At 43.3% G+C, this 12,205-nt stretch overlaps 1 protein-coding gene across 4 annotated transcripts in view; it reads right to left on the reverse strand.

Moving 5' to 3' along the window:
- The window catches only part of CCDC93 (coiled-coil domain containing 93), a 94,157-nt gene that overhangs the window by 52,958 nt on the left and 28,994 nt on the right, over nucleotides 1-12,205 (reverse strand). For 3 of the 4 annotated variants that reach the window (XM_033231725.1, XM_033231724.1, XM_033231728.1), the window contains 4 exons: nucleotides 5,346-5,382; nucleotides 2,793-2,885; nucleotides 2,455-2,505; nucleotides 1,210-1,296 (listed from right to left, as the gene is read on the reverse strand). In XM_033231725.1, coding sequence (XP_033087616.1) covers nucleotides 1,210-1,296; nucleotides 2,455-2,505; nucleotides 2,793-2,885; nucleotides 5,346-5,382 — 268 coding nt within the window. The remainder of the gene's footprint in view (nucleotides 1-1,209; nucleotides 1,297-2,454; nucleotides 2,506-2,792; nucleotides 2,886-5,345; nucleotides 5,383-12,205) is intronic. The other variant, XM_033231727.1, reaches the window with a different exon arrangement.

Raw genomic sequence — 12,205 nt, forward strand, 5'->3', positions numbered from 1 at the left:
CAGTTAATTTTTGTATTTTTAGTAGAGACGGGGTTTCACCATGTTGGACAGGCTGGTCTTGAACTCCTGACCTCAGGTGATCCACCCGCCTAGGATTACAGGCACGAGCCACCATGTTCAACCAGAAAAATTTTAGACATATTAAAGTTAACAGAGTTTAACTGAGCAAAGAATGATTCATGAATCCGATAACTCCCCGAACCAGAGAGACTCTGGTGCTGTCATGTGGTCAGAGAGGAATTTATGGACAGGAAAAGATAAATGGGCTGTGCATGGTGACTCACGTCTCTAATCCCAGCACTTTGGGAGGCCAAGGAGAGTGGATCATTTGAGCCCAGGAGTTCAAGACCAGCCGGGGCAGTATGTTGAAACCCTGTCTCTACAAAAAAATACAAAAATTAGCCGGGTGTGGTGGTGTGCACCTATAGTTCTGGCTATATATCACCTGTACAATCACTTCAGAAGAATATGTCACAGACAGTCAGGGCAGAGCTAATTTGTAGTAAAAGATTCTGAGAAAAGGAAAGCAAAGCTGGATGCTTCAACAGACATCAACATTTTAGGACAGGGCTGGGGAAGGAGGGATGTGCAACAATGTCCTGTAAATCTGATTTTACTGATACTACATCTCAGCCAGACCAGAATCAGTTATGTGCAAAATGATTAATCACCGTCTCCCTGAAATATTCAAGGTCCTCCTGCCTTTTCTTAGGATGGAAAAAAAAAAAAAGCAAACTCTGAAATATGATTTCAGGCTTTTCTTCATTCTATACTCTTTTAATAAAAGTAGAAGAAAAAATTTTGCCTTGGATTTGGCTGAGTTATGGGGTTTCTCTCCTAAGAGGCAAAGCTTCATTCCTCAGCCCAATCATCAAACTGAGCCCAAGTTATAAGAGGCCTCATAGAGAAGAAAAAATGCTCATCCCATACCCTCAGGCATGAATTTATCAAATGTGATAACTGCTCTGTGAGACAGGTTTTCGCTTTAAATTTACAGAAAAGTGGGCACTGCAGAACAAAATTAATTTAACTAACGGGTAAGTGCTGATAACCGGTTGTGCATGGTAAAGCCCAGTGTGTTTCTGACAAACATGGCTGGTGAGTTACAAGAGAACACAGGGCACTGCTGGGGCAGTGGGGTAGGGAAGTGGAAGAACAAAGCCATGGAGCATTATCTGGGGCACAGACTCCAGCTGGGCCCCAACCTACCTTCTCTGCATACTCGGACACAATCTGCTTGATCTCGGCAGAGCAGAGTCCCACGATCTGGCCCACGGAGCTCGCGGTGAGACAGCTCTGCAAGCATATGGAGGGGATGTTCTCAAGGCCAAGCCTTGTCTTCCACAGCAGTGGAAAATCTGAACACTCTATTATGGTAAAACAGATAATATTCCCAGGGGAAAAAATAATTTGGCTTTGCCACATATTACCAACAGGAAGGGAGGAAAGAAGCCTCAGGACAAACACGCAGCTACCTCCTGAATCACTGAGCAGACGGTGCTAGATCCTTCTCTGACCCTGGGCACCCCTGGAAAATGGTTCTTCCCTTCTGTGTCCCACCCTAAGGTCTCACCTCCTGAGGGCCACCCAACAGAGCCTGCAGGGGATTTGGCAGGCTTAGGACATAGGGAATAGAGAAGAGCATGGGAAAGGACAAAGAATCTGAGAACTTTAAAATATCTCTTTATTACCACAGGTCTTCCCAGGCCTCAAAAATAATGATCCTTTCAGGCAAGGCGCAGCGGCTCACGCCTGTAATCCCAGCACTTTGGAAGGCTGCAGTGGGTGGATCACGAGGTCAGGAGATTGAGACCATCCTGGCTAACACGGTGAAACCCCATGTTTCACATACAAATACAAAAAATTAGCCGGGCGTGGTGGTGGGTGCCTGCAGTCCCAGCTACTTGGGAGGCTGAGGCAGGAGAATGGCATGAACCTGGGAGGCAGAGCTGGCAGTAGGCAGAGATCGTGCCACTGCACTCCAGCCTGGCCAACACAGCAAGACTCCATCTCAAAAAAAAAAAAAAAAAAAAAAAAAAAAAGAATGGTTCTTTCACACTTGGCTATACCTTCTGGACAGGCTCTGGAAAGACCAACTATAATCTCAAAATCCTGCTTCCTTCCTAGATAGTGGAGGAAGAAAGCAGAAGACAAGAGCTGCCTCAGCATGAGGCATAACTTGCGGGCCAGCTCCAGCTCTTCCACAGGGGCCCTGTGAACCTCCCAGCAGGAATATTCTGCTTTCACAAGGGTCCTTCAAGTCTCCCTTCTAGAGGTTCCCATGGATGACATACAAGACATTAAAAACAGATTACCAAAAGGAACTCCCTGGGGAAGAGGTACTATGTGATGGTGACAGGGGGTTCTGGAGAAGGTGGGCTCTCTGGGAGAAGACCCCAGCAGGGCAGGGTGGTGCCAAGTCCCCATCCCCACACCTCCCCGACTCCCACTCACCTCCTCGTTTGCCATGGCGGTCATCTTGGTCATCAGCGACTGAATACGCTGCTGAAAGAAGAATGGATGGGAGCAGCAGTGAGCGGTTCTGAACATGTAGGACAGAAGCAATATGCCTACACAGATCTTTGTGGTGATATCCAAGGGTGTCTTCCTTGATCTCGTCTTATGTGAGCCTCAAAGGCAGGTGATAAAAGGAAACTGGAAGGTGTGAAAGGCCTGCTTGCAGCAGCTGGCTGTGGGAGGTGCTGGCCATTTGGGAATGCTAGGGATAAGAGTACAATTTCTCCCAAAATGACTTACACAGAAACCTCAGAGGGCCTACATGGACCACACACCTCTTCAGCTGCTCGAAGCTCATCTTCCTCATGGGCATCAGCTTTTTCTGTAGCTGACAGCCCTGCTGCAAGCGCTGTTTTCTTGTCCTCAGCCTGCAAGGGAAGATGTGAAAACAGCTGAGCACGGGAGTTGGAGACTTAGCAGAGAAAGGACAATACTGCCAAGAGGCATGAGTGTGAAAGAAACAAACCTGCAGAGCAGCACCACCCCGAGACAGTGGATACTCCAAAGGCCTGACCCTCCACTCAAGTACAGGGCAGGCAGGTTAAGCTTCAGGAACTGGCAAATGCCTGTTTCCACGTCCCAACTGCTCACCGATTAAATTCAGGCCACACACATTTGCCTGACCCACCCTTCCACTCTGACTCAGCCTTCCCTGTCCTTTAACACTTTCAAGAGCAGATCACTACTAAAGGAGTGTTTCTTCAAACTGCCTGTTAAGACCAATTAGTGGGACATAAAAGTAATTTGGCAGGTACGACTAGCATCTGTATAAATTAACAATGGAACATGCCAGAGTGCTTTGTAGTGAGGGGTTAAGTACCGCTTAGTGAAATTTTTGTTTTGGTGGTATTAGTGCGTGTGTACTGAATCATGATGAAAAATTACATGTTTACTGCTCAGAGTAATCAAAACAGTTTGAATACCACTGGTCAGAAGGATGAAAACTGCCTTATCTAATGATCAAGGAGCATGCTCTGGACTCAGCCCCAGGCCTTAAATGACGCACATCAAACTCAAGGCACCCTGGATTAACTGCTGCCTCCTCAATCACAGGCTGTAAGTTTTAATTCTATCTCTGCCATCCACCAGCTGGGTGACCTCAGGCTTACCTCTGATCCCTGCATGTTAAGAACTTCTAGGGTCAAAAGAGAGGTTTGGTCTCAAATGCCCTTCTTGGACCATCCCAACTCTAGGATGTTTTTCTATAACGAGTCTATCACTGCCCACTCTGAGCTCCTAACTGCTTGGACACATCTACAGGGGATGAGACTTCTAATTCAAATGTGCCGTCTGACATAAAAATGACAGGACAAGTACAATTTAAATCCTGTTTCAGGGACATTTCATGATTTTTCCAATCATAACCAAATCGCCCAGTCATATATAAAGACAATCTTTTCAGACTTAAATTACATATCAAATTAAATATACACATCAAACCCTTATTATATACCAGATAAAACATGATATAATGAAATCCAGAAAACACGCTGCTTTGCAGGGTATCATTACTCAGTTGAGTAAAAAAACACAAATGGGGAAAAAATAAATAATGAGAAAACAAAAAAAGAAGATATCATCAGTACATGACTAAGTACCAATAACTAATACTGATAATAATAATGTTTATTAAATGTTTACTATGTGTTGGCTCATTCTAAGTCCTTTACATTTCAATCTTCACAGTAATGCTGTGAGATAGGTACAATGATTATTATCCAAAGTCACTCCGTGAATGGAGGAGCTGGGGTCCTAAGTCAGACAGTCTGGCTTTAGAACGGTACTCTTAGTCACTGCTGGTGCCTGCAGTGATTGAGACAACAGTCACCACAGGAAGCAGAGGGGGAGCCTGGGGGAGCTGTACAGTGGAGTGGGTGACAGGGGAACAGCAGGGGGAGTGTGTCCTGTTCAAGAAATCTGGGGATCAGGTGGAGAATGAAAAGAGGTTAATTACAGATCTTTTTAAGAGGCCACTGACCACTTTAGCTGACACTTTATTATTTAGAAAGCAGTGGCTATGAGCACAGGTTTGATGTCAGATCTCTGGGTTCGGATTCTTATTTATTCACTTCAGAGTTATGTGACCTTGGACAAATCACTGAGCCTCTCTGAGCATTAGCTTTCTGATCTAAAAAGCAGAAATAAGTATCCTCCTCATAGAGCTGTTCAAGGGAGTAACTGAAAACATATAGAGTCGTTAACATAGAGCCTGGAACACCAAAAGGGTTTAGCAACATAACATTTATGTACCTGCCCTGCTGCTGACAGTGAAGCATCATTAATAAACACATAAATTAACAGAAATCTTTGGGCATCCTTTGTGAAGTTAGAAAAGCCATCCTGACTTACCTGGCTCTTCCATGACTAGTTGTTTCAACAGAGGGCAGGCCTGTAATTCACAGCTGTGCTCTACCTAACATCCTGTTCACATCTGTCCAGAGTCTCTCACCTCAGATGAGGAGTGCTCTGGGAGCCCTGGCAGTGGACTTCATCTTCATAGTGTAGAGCTACTAGACCCCAGGTGACTGACCCTGGGCCACAACTTTCAATCACCCCTCATTTCCAGCCTCAGGATGAGACTGCTGCTTTGCTCCCCAATCTGCAGAGGTGGCAAGCTAGAAAAGCCACGACGGAGATGCAAGGGCCAAAGGCAGCTCACACATCCCTGCTATCCCAACCTGTCTGGGAATCAGGGCCTGGGCAGCAGCAGCCCTGCCACATCCCCTTCCTGGGCTTTCCAGGAAGCTGCCTATCCTGTGAGTGTTAGAGGTGAAGGGAGTCAATTCTATCTCTCAAATATTCTCTCCTATTATCAATGTTTTTCTTACCTTCTCCGTTTTGCTCTGGCGGCTAAATCCATATCTCCTGAAGACCACAAAAAAGGAGTTTAATTATTACTCAAAAAATTACAATAAATTCAGTCAAATGCATTTTGGTTGACTTTTTACATGAAAAGCATTAAGAGAATTTATGCCATTTGGTGACTAGAGAAAATGTTACAAGTGCCTAAATTACAAACATATTCCACTGTCTTTTGAATACAGGGCCAGCCACCCTACTTGCTATGCAAATACTATAATGTAAATTGGAACTCTCAGACAGTATAAGAGTGCAACATTTCCCTTAAGTGCAATCATGACTTTTTGAATCAGGAACTGCATTTCAGAGCCACAGTTTAAGCTAAAAGCCTTAAAAATATCTATATAAACAAATGTAAATGTGTTTCCTTAAGCCAAACATGCACTTTAATGGCTACTTCCGTAACTTAGATAGCACACTTTTTATTCTCAAACATAATCCAAGCATGATGCCAATAATGTGTACTCACTTCACACAACTTTATATTCAAAGAAACACACAAACCCAATTCAGTTTCAAGTAGTTTATTTTCTGGCTCTAATTAATCTATGTTTTTTAAAAATGCAAGAATAACAATGCAAAAACCATTCAAAAAGCAAAATGCAAACCACCCAGCCTCATACACTTTCAAGTGATTTGTAAGAAAATAAAGTTAATACAAGCATTTAAGGAGAACAAATTGAGCTGGGCGTGGTTGCTCACACCTGCAATCCCAGCACTTTGGGAGGCTGAGGCCGGCCTATCACCTGACCTCAGGAATTCGAGACCAGACTGGCCAACATGGTAAAACCCTATCTCTACTAAAAATACAAAAACTAGCCAGGCATAGTGGCACATGCCTGTCATCCCAGCTACTCGGGAGTCTGAAGCACCAGAACTGCTCAAACCCAGGAGGCGGAGGTTGCAGTGAGCCGAGATCACACCACCAGACTCCAGCCTGGGTGACAGAGCAAGACTCTGTCTCAAAAACAAATAAAGAAAAATAAAGAAAAAACTAAAGGCTACTATGTGCCTCGCTTCTGCATGCCTCGCTTCTGCATGCCTCGCTTCTGCATGCCTCGCTTCTGGGTTGTGTGCTCACCTGGTCTTGGTCCTCCAGCTTCACTCCCCACACTCTTCCTGCCCATTCCTTGTCCAACTTCTGCACTGGCCTGATGTACATTTATCAATGGCAGGCCTCTTCCCTCAGGAGAAGACAGAACCTTCTCAGGAGCCTCATAAAGCCCCTCTGCCATGGTTCAGCCTAACAACTGGTTCATCTCACCACCAGCAGCATGTTCTGTGTTCCTATTACACTTACTACCTGAACAGAGAGCTCTGCACACGCTAAGCTGTTCCCTTCTCTCCCCCGCTTCCCTATTCAGCCTTCGCCCCTCAGCTCTAAAGCCTCCTCCCCTGTGAAGCATCCCCCATGCACATGTGCTCAGCTGGGCCTGCCCATCCCTGCATCTGTTCATGCTCCTCTCCCTTCCCAGATGGTGATTATGTGCAACTGCTACATATCTGTATCATTCTCCTGAGGGCAAAGATTCTACCTTCACATTTGGTTTTTCCAATATTCGCTGAACAAACTAAACATAAGTGAAAAAAATGTGAAAATCAAGAAGCCAAAAGTATCATCTGGCCTTGCAACAGATTGTCAAATAACTGGGGAGACCAAAACCTCACTGCTGGGCAGTGTGCCCACCCTTTAGAAATAAACCTATAGGTCCAAAGTGTAGCAGACCAAGGTTAAATTTTGGCTATCCACACGAATTCTGTAAAGGACCTTATGGCAGATTCCGTGGACTGGCTTAATATCCAGTGCATCTTCCAGTACTGCAGAGGCTGGAAAACAGACTATTTTCCATACTCCCTTGCACCTAGAGTTCTGAATACTATTAAGGTTCCACCAATCAGATGCATTTGCTAGAGTTTTGAATATGGAACAGTTAAAGGAGGAAAGAGGGAAGCATAAGGGATCCATTGTGTTGGTGTGGATCACAGTAGAAACAACCAGGTTCTGAGGCTAGCAGCTATCACAGTGGCTTCTTGGTTTTTCAGAGCTCCCTAATTTGACAGAAGCAGCATGGTTTCCTTCCTTGTCAAACCACTATAGCACTAGCTTCCTAATCCTACAGGGTGCGAGCTAGCTTCCTGATTTTGGAGGCAGAAGCAGCGTCCTGGGGCTCCAGTTCTCATGTGAAGCTTGAGAGCTGACCCTGGATCAGCCTAGTTCTCATCTGGCCCTGTAACCAGTCCCTTCTGCTGAAACTAGTGGGAGAGTACTGTTTTCTCAACCAGGGAACCCTGAATAATACACGGTCTTGCCCAAGTGTCCCACTCCTATAGAAGTGTCCTTGCATCTTGAGTATTCATCCTTCCTGTTTTATGCCTTTAGTGTGTGGAGACTTTTAGGGCAGAAGACATAAGGTCCTTATCTAAGGCCCAGGGACTTCACAGATTCTCCAAATAAGGAAGTAAACAACCAAATCTGAGTGACTTGATTCCCAGGACAAATCTACTCCTCCTTAAAGACAGAGGCTCTGGGAAGACTCTTCTAAGTCACCAAAACTATGTTAGCCCCCAGATGTGAGCTGCTGTGAGAGCCAGTGCACTCATTGTGTGGTGAACATAATTATCGGTCATGAGTAACCCTCTAAGCCTTTCTGTCGAGCTCCTGGAGAGGAAGAAATCTGCTTCATTCACTTTTAAAAATATTTTAAAAACTGACTTATAATTCATGTAATATAAAATTCACCATTTTAAAGTGTATTGCTCACTGGATTTTAGTGTATCCACTATGTTGTGCAATCATCGCCATTATGGAAATCAAGAAAAGTTCCATCACCTCAAAAAGAAACTCTGTTACTATTGGCAGTTAATCCCAATTCTTCCCTATTCCCAGCCCTTGTCTACCACTGATCTACCTTCTGTCTCTCTGGATTTACCAGTTCTGGAGATTTCATAGAAATGAAATCACGCAATATGTGGTCTTTTGTGTCTGGCTTCTTTGACTCATGAGAATATTTTCAAAGTTCATCCAGGTTGAAGCATGAATCACTACTTAATTCCATTTTATGGCTGAATAATATCCCATTATATGGGTAAGCCACATTTTGTTTCATCAGCTGATAGACATCTGGGTTGTTTCTACTTTTTAGCAATTATGAATTGCTAAATTCATGATTGTGCAATATATTATGCAATATATTTACAGTGCTACTATAAATATTCATGTACAGTTTCATTCACTTCAGTATCCCCACTGCCCGGCAGTTCAGTGTCTGCCACATAGTAGGCACTCAATCAATAGTTGCTGCATGAATGAAGAGTCCATGTGATTTTTCTAAAGGCCTCATCTATGTCACAAAGTAGTGAGGTTTCCATGACAAAGCTCTGTTCTTAACTGCCTATTAACTACTGCCTCCCTTTCCTCTTTTCCTGTCAGCCCTGCCCATTTCCCCCAAGTGCCAGCTCTGATCTGCAGTCCCACATGATTCAATTTGCTCCTGCATTCCTCTTCTTTGGCTCTGACTCATCGATTCTTGCTACCTACACTGTTGGCACCAAAGAGCCCCTCCCATCATCCAGTTCACTTCTTCATATCTTAGACATAGGACCTGGTCTTTAAATCAAGGATGTGCATTTAGAACAGCACAGTACAAAACAAATATAAAGAGGGACATGCATACAATTTTTAAACTAGTAGGTGAGTAGGTTCACATGCCCAAGTTATTCCAGAGATAAACATTTTCCATTAAGCAAATCAAGCACGAATCTTAAAATTTAAATTCAACTTAATTAAAATCAAAATTCTGTTTCTGAGCCACACTTGTTGGATTTCGATTGCTCAATAGCCACATATAGTTAGTGGCTACCATACGGGACACTACAATTCTAGAAAACAAACTAACTTTTAAGAACACTTATCTCAGGCCAAACTAAGACATTATCTGTTTGGAATACAAAACAAAATAGGGACATAAAAAGCCCTAAATACTAAGGACTGTGAACTCTGTTCTTTATTCATTTGACAAGAATTTACTAAATACCTTTTATGAGCATGTCATAGGCCTTATCGTCATCGGAGATATAAACAGGTTGGGAGAGATACGTCATATTTTATTTACTAACTACAGAATGTTGGAGTTAGCCTGTTCCTCGGTATTCAAGGCCTAATTTTGAGTTGCCTTGAAGTCATTCTAGGCAACTCAAAGTTAGGCCTTGAATACCGAGGAACAGGATAACTCCAGCATTCTGGAGGCTGTGCTCCAAACCTCCTCTTCCAAGTCAAATATACAGCACATAAAATGCATTTCCCCAGAGTAGCAGTTTCATAGCACGGTTAGGTGCTTAAGTTAGCCTCTCAAAATCGACTGAATTCATAATAAAATTGAAATATTATAGGTGTGCAATTTTGTTTACATTCAAAATCAAAACTATGAGTCTTGTTTTCCTAACACCATTAACACTTAGAAAAATATACCCAAACATGTTTTTTAACATATAAACAGTCCTTAAGGCTTTCAGCATAGTTGACGAGGCTCATAATTCACCTTTATTTAAGCAACTAAGAGTCAAAATAGGGGGAAGGAGATGGAATGCGGATCTAAAAGCCAAAAGGCACCGTGGTACACGTGTAAGGCTGATGAGTGACCTTCAACCCCAAGGAAGAAACACTGATTTCAGACCTTCTTGCTCTAGAAGTCAAAATACTTTCCCTCTGACAAGACGTAAGATAAGGTAGAAAACAGAAACACTGGCAGGGGGATCTGGACTCCTAAAGCAGTGATGCCACACTGCAGTGGGGGGTGGGTGAAGAAGTCAGGAATGCCGCAGTGTTAAAGGAGAAGGGAAGATGGAACAAAGTGAGTCCTGGGGCCAGCAGGGGGCCAGCCTTGTTTGACAGGGGCTGGGGAGAAAAGGGCCAGAGGGTGAGACTTCCCATACACGTGCTAGAGGGAGGGCTAGTGTGAGGGGTAATAAGTGAAGGAGTCCAAGGGCTCTTGCCCCCAAATATGGCACCCTAATATGCTGAATAACTTGGATTAAAGGCACTTGAAGGTCAGATGTTAGAACATGGTGTCTTCTCTCATCTATATAAAGACTGGACCCATTAAAGAAAACACAAGTGTCTTCCATCCACTCCCTGAAATCTCATTATCTACCACAGAGCAAGAGACTGAAAATTAAATACCATACCTAGAACCCAAACCATGGTCTGTTTCCCGTCCCATTCAATTTCTAGACAGTCATTTATTAACCATCGTCTGATTCATTTCCCCAAAACATCATTTACTACCCCTCAAACTGGCGTATTTCCCCATCTGCCTTTCCCCTGTGAAGAAGGATATACACGCATCTGCACATCACTGGGTTACTGGGTAGTCACACTTCTGTGGTTTTCCTCCATACAATAATAAACTATGTGTGCCATTTTCTCCTGTTAATCTGCCTTTTGTCAGTTCATTTTTGGTGAACCTTCACAGGGCCAAGGGGAAGCTCCCCTCTTCACTCATGCATAAGCACAAAAGCACAAGGAGAATTGTAAGGGGAAATGGTCATATGTGAGGGCATTTGAAAACTGAAAACTGTTGCTGCTAATAATGATGATTACAATAAGGAGAATGATGACAGCGGCTAGTGGTTAACATTTACTGAGTGTTTTCGACATTGAACAAACTGCTCAAAATTATATACATATATATATACACACACATATATTGTCATACAATCCTCATTTAGTGGGAAAGATGTCCATGCAGTGGAGAGTGCTGAACAGAACCTAGAGGAAACAGACTGCCAGAAAGGAAGGGAGTAGCCTTCCCAGGGAGGTGAAATAGAACACACACTTGCTGGGGCCTGTACATTTGATCTGATTTGCTCTGTGAGTTTTAATAACTATTCTCTTCTTACTTAGTTTCAGACCAGTCTTTCTAAAACTCAGAGCCTAAAAATATACTCTCACTGAAGGCACAAACAGTATTTGCAGACAATGAAAATGACATGCTTTTGGAGTTCCAGACACCTTAGTTGAAGTACTAGTCTGAGCCTCTTATTAGTTTATGACCTTAAGTCATTTTTTAACCTTTCTGAATATTGTCATTATTAGTCTCAAAGAGGAGAATGAGATAAATATACTATCAGAATGTCCTAAGTACCCACTATTCTACCTGCCACAAACTTACCTTCTCCTTGCCGAAAAAGCTAAAAAAAAACAAAGTAACATCTCTCTCCCACCCAAGAAAACCCCAAAAACCTAAAACCTTCAGGAAATGCCCACCCTAGCCTTAGAAATTAGCAGAAGTCAGCATGACCATACCAACAGGAACCAGGACTGGTATCAAGACACTGTTTTTTCTCACAGAGTTTGAAAAGAGTCATGCAAAATCTGTCTTGCTTCCTTTCCTAAAGAGAGTCAAGCCAGATTCTCACCTTAAACAGCATCAATCACTCCTGAGGACAGGCAGGGAGGTTCTGAACTTTCCCAGCCTTCAGATGGTGATACTAGCTACCATCTACAACGTATATGCAAAAGATCCCATTTGAACCTGAGAATTTCAGAACAAGAATATGTTCTGAAATTTTGTCAACATTGGTCTCAGCGAGGTGGACAATTTACTGAATTTCTAACTCCTTTTCATCCTCAGGAAAATTCGATTTTCCATGATGATGGAAAAAATGGACACATAAATAATACAAACTCACAAAATCCACTACATTCTCCCAAGAACTTCTTCATTCTGGGACACGTGACACCCACAGAGATTGTCTCTCCAGCTTTGGCTCTCCCAGAGCTGTGCAGCCTCACCTGCTCACTTGCAGGTGGGCATGGCTAGAGAGACTC

The sequence above is a fragment of the Trachypithecus francoisi genome, unplaced genomic scaffold (assembly GCF_009764315.1).
Source record: "Trachypithecus francoisi isolate TF-2019V2 unplaced genomic scaffold, Tfra_2.0 Lachesis_group13, whole genome shotgun sequence".
Lineage (NCBI taxonomy): Eukaryota > Metazoa > Chordata > Mammalia > Primates > Cercopithecidae > Trachypithecus > Trachypithecus francoisi.